This window comes from Babylonia areolata, chromosome 7 (assembly GCF_041734735.1).
Source record: "Babylonia areolata isolate BAREFJ2019XMU chromosome 7, ASM4173473v1, whole genome shotgun sequence".
Lineage (NCBI taxonomy): Eukaryota > Metazoa > Mollusca > Gastropoda > Neogastropoda > Buccinidae > Babylonia > Babylonia areolata.
The window spans coordinates 5,224,249-5,231,748 of record NC_134882.1 but is presented as its reverse complement, the minus strand read 5'-3'; the positions used below and the strand labels follow the sequence as shown (position 1 = coordinate 5,231,748).

The window sequence follows — 7,500 nt, the reverse complement described above, 5'->3', positions numbered from 1 at the left end:
TGGAAGTCGATCAGCACCGCAGACCCGTGGGCGGCCCCGCAGTGCCCGGTCCTCTGCAGCCCTCCCGGGATGCGCGTGAAGTGCAGCATCCGGAACCCTCGGTGGTAGGGCTGCTCCAGCAGGGCGTAGTGCCCTTCATCCTCGCTGCTCAGGGACGGCGTGCGAGTGAAGCCGTCCGCCTGGGGCCTGACTGTCACCTGAGTGTCCACGAAGTGATACTCCAGAGGGGGTCCGAAGTAGGCTCTCTCCCTGGCCGGGGAGAAGTAGGAGTTGAAGGGAGCTTTGGACCCCTCCTCCTCTTCTTCCTTGTGCTTTTTGGCGTGTGTGGATCCCATGGTTTAGAAGGAAGGGAGGGAGCCTCGGTTATGGCCACACGCCCACACACACACACACACACACACACACACACACACACACACACACACACACACACAAGCAGCACCAACAGACGAGGATGAAGATCTCCGGCGTTCGATTTCTCCCCAACAGTACGAAACGTAATAAAGCAGCCGAAGCAGCCGAAATGTGCCTGGAGAATTCTGATACGTCAGCAAGAAAGGGTATAATGAAATTCTCCAATATTCCGATTTCTCCCACAACGAGTCACATTCAGCTGAACATGTCTAACCGAAAGCACCCACACTCGTGATCACCCACTTCACCCACACACACACACGCGCGCTGTGTTGATGACATTTCCAAGACAGTGTTTATCGATTTCAGAAAGTAGACGTCAGCATAACGTTCCCCTAGTTGCTGCAATGATGAGACAGTGCGCGGAGACTAATCACCGACATGATGAGAGACGCCACTAATCAACTCCAAATAAACTTCTGCTAATAAAGAAAAAGATGCACAGTGAAATGGATGCCACAACAAGGTATTCCTTCAAACTGTTTCACGGGAGAAGTCAGAAATAAACACCAACTATCCAGAAAAATTATAATGATAATAATTAATAGTCAGTCCATAGGTTACTTAGTCAGCTAACGTTGAAATAACGATTGATATTTTGTATGATGTCTAACTCTGTGTCAGCAGACGACTCTGGGCAATTTGATGAAACAGATATTTGAGTAACCCCCCCTGTAAGAGATCTTCACAGATGGAGTTCCTTCAGTTCCTTGGTCCAAAATTTTCAGTTTCGCTTTTCATTCCGTCACTTGTCATCAAAATATTGGTGAGGCATGCAGAAGGATTCCAGCATCCAAAGAGATGAAAAGTTGCAACATATTCGTGAGAAAATGGATCATGCAATCGCTGTTACAGGCAATGGTAAAGGCATCCAGTCTTAGATCCACAAACGCGGCGGCAACAGACAGCATAGGAGAATAGTTTGTGCTGTGTCCGCGCCTTTGTATGTATTTCAAAACGAAAGTTTATTGTTGCTGGTGCTTTTTTTAATTTTTTTTTTTTTATAAGCTGGTCTTGGTGCTGGTCTCCTAACGAGTGCTGATGATGTTCAGTAGAATCCGCGATCGTTCATGGCTGAAACAACGTTCACTGCCATTGCTCATGGTCTTCCAGATGTAGAAGAGGTGTTCCTGTAAAACACACACACAGAAACACTTCAGAACCAAAGATACCATCATCAATAACTATAATGGCGAGAATGAAAGTTACCTACGTTGATGATGATAATGATGGCGGCGACGATGGTGATGCACGTTGATGATATGATGATCGTTATAATCATGATCGTGACAGTCCCCCAAAGCACAATATGGCTGCCTACATGGCGGGCTAAGAAACAGTCATGCACATAATGAATCTCACTTGCAGATCTGTACGAGTGAACTCGGGAGATTAAGATCACCAAAACACACACACACACACACACACACACACACACACACACACACACACACACACACACACACACACACACACACACACAATCACGATCGTGATGATCTTGGTAATTGTTACAGGCCTAAGTATGATTTCCAACACACGTTTGTGGGCGGTGATAATGGTGAGGCTATAACGGTGAGGACAATTGTGATTCACACACACACACACACACACACACGGACGGACGCATGCACGCGCGCGCGCACACACATACACACGGACGCACACACACACACACACACACACACACACACGCACACACACATACACACAGACGCACGCACGCACGCGCACACACACATACACACGGACGCGCGCGCACACACACACACACACACACACACACACACACACACACACACACACACTTGATACCACTCTGAGTTGAAAAGGAGTGAAATTGATTGAAGTCAACAATACCTACTACCACCACCACCACAACCACTACTACTACTACTACTTCTACCACACTCTTTCTCAAACACAGACACATATATACACGCACGCGCAGAGAGAGAGAGATAGAAAGAGACAGACAGACAGACAGACAGACAGAGATAGAAAGAGACAGACAGACAGACTGACAGACAGAGAGTGACAGAGACAGACAAGGGACAGGGGACAGCGGATTACAGAGACAGACAGGACAGACAGGGGACAGCGGGTTACAGAGACAGGACAGACAGGGGACAGCGGGTTACAGAGACAGGACAGACAGGGGACAGCGGGTTACAGAGACAGACAGGACAGACAGGGGACAGCGGGTTACAGAGACAGACAGAGACAGACAGGGGACAGCGGGTTACAGAGACAGACAGGGGACAGCGGGTTACAGAGACAGGACAGACAGGGGACAGCGGGTTACAGAGACAGACAGGGGACAGCGGGTTACAGAGACAGGACAGACAGGGGACAGCGGGTTACAGAGACAGACAGGGACAGACAGGGGACAGCGGGTTACAGAGACAGACAGGGGACAGCGGGTTACAGAGACAGACAGGGACAGACAGGGGACAGCGGGTTACAGAGACAGACAGGGACAGACAGGGGACAGCGGGTTACAGAGACAGACAGGACAGACAGGGGACAGCGGGTTACAGAGACAGACAGAGACAGACAGGGGACAGCGGGTTACAGAGACAGACAGGGGACAGCGGGTTACAGAGACAGACAGGGGACAGCGGGTTACAGAGACAGACAGGGGACAGCGGGTTACAGAGACAGACAGGGACAGACAGGGGACAGCGGGTTACAGAGACAGACAGGGGACAGCGGGTTACAGAGACAGACAGGGGACAGCGGGTTACAGAGACAGACAGGGGACAGCGGGTTACAGAGACAGACAGGGGACAGCGGGTTACAGAGACAGACAGGGACAGACAGGGGACAGCGGGTTACAGAGACAGACAGGGGACAGCGGGTTACAGAGACAGACAGGGGACAGCGGGTTACAGAGACAGACAGAGACAGACAGGGGACAGCGGGTTACAGAGACAGACAGAGACAGACAGGGGACAGCGGGTTACAGAGACAGACAAGGGACAGGGGACAGCGGGTTACAGAGACAGACAGGGGACAGCGGGTTACAGAGACAGACAGGGGACAGCGGGTTACAGAGACAGACAGAGACAGACAGGGGACAGCGGGTTACAGAGACAGACAGGGGACAGCGGGTTACAGAGACAGACAGAGACAGACAGGGGACAGCGGGTTACAGAGACAGACAGAGACAGACAGGGGACAGCGGGTTACAGAGACAGACAGGGGACAGCGGGTTACAGAGACATACAGGGGACAGCGGGTTACAGAGACAGACAGAGACAGACAGGGGACAGCGGGTTACAGAGACAGACAGGGGACAGCGGGTTACAGAGACAGACAGGGACAGACAGGGGACAGCGGGTTACAGAGACAGACAGGGACAGACAGGGGACAGCGGGTTACAGAGACAGACAGAGACAGAGAAAGAAAAGAACGGCAGAATTAACATGACAAATTGCAGCCATCTCATGGGAGGGGGGCGTAGGGGTGAGTTGTTGTGTGGGTGGGTGGGTGGGTGGGTGAGGGGGGTGGGAAGATGATGAAATGGGGAGAAGGGGTGTGGGGAACCGCAAGAACCTAGTTTTGATGCGGACAGCAAGAATAATAATAATAATGGCATCTTTCATTGAACGGCTCCTTCCCTCGTGTTTCCCCCTGCCAAATCCCCCCCCCACCACCCCCCTCCCCACCCCTCCCCCCCCCCCCCACACACACACACACACCCAACCCCCCTCACCCCCATCCCACTTCCCATCCAGGATCCTCATCCACCCATCCACCACCACCACCACCACTTCCAACTTCCTAACCCATGGACGTCTCATCAATTTGGCACCCCCCCCCCCCCCCCCCCCCCCCAGTCCTTTTTACTCCCAGAGACAAGACAAGACAAGAGTCGTTCAGAAACCACACCGCAGTTCCGTCCCTTGTCTCATGATGTGCCCAAACTAAATGAAGACCGATGGGGGGAAAAAGTCGACAGAGGAATTTTCGCCGTGGGCAATGGGGTGTTCGTTGGTATTAGGTATTAGTATTGGTTGACAGTGCTTTCATCGGTTGCTCTGTCGGTTTTACTGTCTAATCCATTTGTCAGGATGTGAGCGGTGAGTATTTTCTTTTCTTCTTCTTCTTTTTATTTTCTTTCTTTTTGTTTTTGGTGGTGGTGTTGTGTGTGTGTGTGTGTGTGTGTGTGTGTGTGTGTGTGTGTGTGTGTGTGTGTGTGTGTGTGTTTTGGTGTTTTTTTAGTTAAAAAAAAAACACACACACACACACATGCCCATGCACACTTGTGTGCACTCGAACACACATGACGCCTTATAACAGACCCCTCAGAGCAGACACTGAGACATACATTTATTAAAAAAAAAAAACAAAAAAAAAACCGCACAAGTCTATGCCGGCGCACACACGTGCAAAGAGAGAGCCAACGACAAACGGTGATGAAGACAGAGAGAGAAAGGATTGGGAGAGGAGGGGGGGAGGGGAGGGTGGCCCACAGAGAGAGAGAGAGAGAGAGAGAGAGAGACGTAGACGTTTTATTCATATAGGCCATAGTCCCTTAGAAGGGGGTACACATGGAACTGACATTAAGTCGCATATCAATACAAAGAAAAATTACGTTACATAGGCACTGCGTTGTTTAAAGGCTCTGTGCAAAGAGACAGAGACAGAGACACAGAGACAGAGACAGAGAGAGAGAGAGATAGAGAGAGAGAGAGAGAGAGATTTAATGCCTATGTGATTCTAATACACAAGAAGAATGCGATAGGCCATTTTTGGTATTCAATGTAATAACAATAGAAACGCCTCTGAAATATGCAGAGAAAAAAAAGGGGGATGGGGGCGGGGGGGGGGGGGAGGTCAAGGAGATTTGGCAAAAGAAGCCAGAGGGTGAGAGACAAACTGTATGCTATAGTATCTCTCTGCAGTCATAAGCATATTTCCCTGGGTCACGTTCGGGGCTGCTCTTCATGGGTAGAGTGCTAAGCCACAAGGCGATACCCACTGTCTCTCTCTCTCTCTCTCTCTCTCTCTCTCAACTCTCTCTTTCTCTCTCTCTGTCAACTCTCTCTTTTTCTCTATCTCTCTCTTTCTCTCTCTGTGTCAACTCCCTCTCTCTCTGTCAACTCTCTCTCTCTCTCTTTCTCTCTCTCTTACAATCAGAATCTCCCCCTTCTTCTGTCTGTATGCATAAGCTTATATTTCTTATACCCCACCCTCTCTCTCTCTCTCTCTCTCTCTCTCTCTCTCTCTCTCTCTCTCTGGGTGTGTAAACGAATGTTAATTTTTGTGGGGGTTTACTTATCAAAATGGATTCCCTGCAGAACTTGTCCAGGGACAACTTTCTTTTTGCCTTAGGTTTGTCTTCTCACTCAGAAAGACTAGCAGCCATGACCATTTCGTGGAGGGACTTGGAATAATTCCTCTCCCTATGGGAATTGAACCAGAGACCATAGCTCGCTTGGTTGGGTTCTCTGTCCACAATGTTCACGGCTGCACAGATAGATATAGAGAAACAGACAGAGAGGGGGGAGAGAGGGATGTGCTAATACTGATTAAAAAAAACAAAAAAACCCGTTCATTCACGTCGATATCTTTCAGTAGTACTTATTGGTGCTGAATATTAATTGCATGATGCAACCAGCTGAAATCCAACTGGGGACATTTCAGCCAAGCTGGATTGTAAAAATGGTAGAATATGTCTGTAATTTTTTGACTCAACACAGACCGTAATGAAACCCAAGCACTTGAATATCACGTTAAAAACACAAAAGAACGGCCTTGGAGAGAAACGTGTAAAGTTTTGAATATTGTTTAAATAGATATGAAGGTAATAAGTGTAGGACAGTGACGGATATTTTATGTTAGAGATGACCAAAACCAGTTTCCTTTCATAGTTTCTTTATGAGACTGAGGGAAACACTTCATATGGAATAAAGCGAAGCTTTGAATGCTAGCAATGCTGGTAAAAAATACAAGGGAAACAGTGGCATGGAAACACGACGGAACAAAAACAAGACAGAAAAAAGAAGACGAATAGAAGAAACAGGATGAAGTCAGAAGAGGGATGAAGTATGTAGGAAAAAGAGCGTATAGATGGAGGGACAGAAAGAGATTATACAGACTGATGTGAGACAGAGGTGGGAAAGGAGGAGGGGGGGGGGGAAGAGAGTTACAGAGAGGGATAAAGACACACAGAGAAACACACACACACACACACACACACACACACACACACACACATACAGAGAGAGAGAGAGAGAGAGAATCTCAAAGAAACCGATCGAGGCTAACTGCTGCGGAAGAAGTACGCTCATCGATTCACGAACGAAAACTAACAAAATAAAATAACACGAAATGCTTCGGCAGCGTTTTCCAGTCAACGAAAGCATACAATGCAAAACCATGCGATGAAAACAAAACCCAAAAAAATCATCAACAGCTACATGAGCACCGCATCCGAAACCAACTCACTGATTATGTTGCATCACGACATAATCATATGATCTAACACCACAAGGCAACAACGTATCTAAACCAACGTCCAGTCCACCCCCAGCTTACCTGAATCCCCAGCTACCCGCCGAGATCCCCAGGCACCCGATGACACACCATGACTTGGTTCCAGACTGATGACATCCACCTGTAAGTCGCCGCTATCGACCGTTAACGACAAAAACCGGTCTGATGAATCATCACACACACACACACACCTCTCTCTCTTTCTCTCTCTTTCTCCACGCTCCTGCACTGGAGTCACTAACCGCCACAGCTACTGTCAAGGACGATGAAAACGCCACAAGTTGTTCGTCTCCAACTGGCGTTCACCACCGCCTGACGGTCTGTAGAATGGGTCAGGGGGGAGCCAGTAGGCTTCCCCTACGTCCGAGCGGTCAGCTGGGAGGGTGTCACCATTGGACAGCGGTGGTCAGCCATCGGAAGAGGGAGAAAAGAGAGGGAGTGCCGTGGACTGCACGTCTCGTCTTCTTCATCTCCTGCCTTCTTTTTCCCTCCCCACACCAGAACGCTCCTGTGCTTCCCATGTCGGTTTTTACTGTCTGTGTTGACTACCTGTGTCGTGTCTGTGTGAGGAAGGTTTCGGAA

General features: G+C 49.1%; 1 protein-coding gene across 1 annotated transcript in view; it reads right to left on the bottom strand.

Moving 5' to 3' along the window:
• LOC143284136 (uncharacterized) overlaps positions 1–7,387 on the bottom strand; it is a 17,927-nt gene extending 10,540 nt beyond the window's left edge. Inside the window, exons 1-2 of the mRNA XM_076590792.1 lie at positions 6,961–7,387; positions 1–1,544 (exon numbers count right to left, since the gene is read on the bottom strand). The exon at positions 1–1,544 is cut by the window's left edge and continues 269 nt beyond it. Coding sequence (XP_076446907.1) covers positions 1–335 — 335 coding nt within the window. The 5' untranslated portion in view covers positions 336–1,544; positions 6,961–7,387. The remainder of the gene's footprint in view (positions 1,545–6,960) is intronic.
• Between the last annotated feature and the right edge of the window lie 113 nt (positions 7,388–7,500).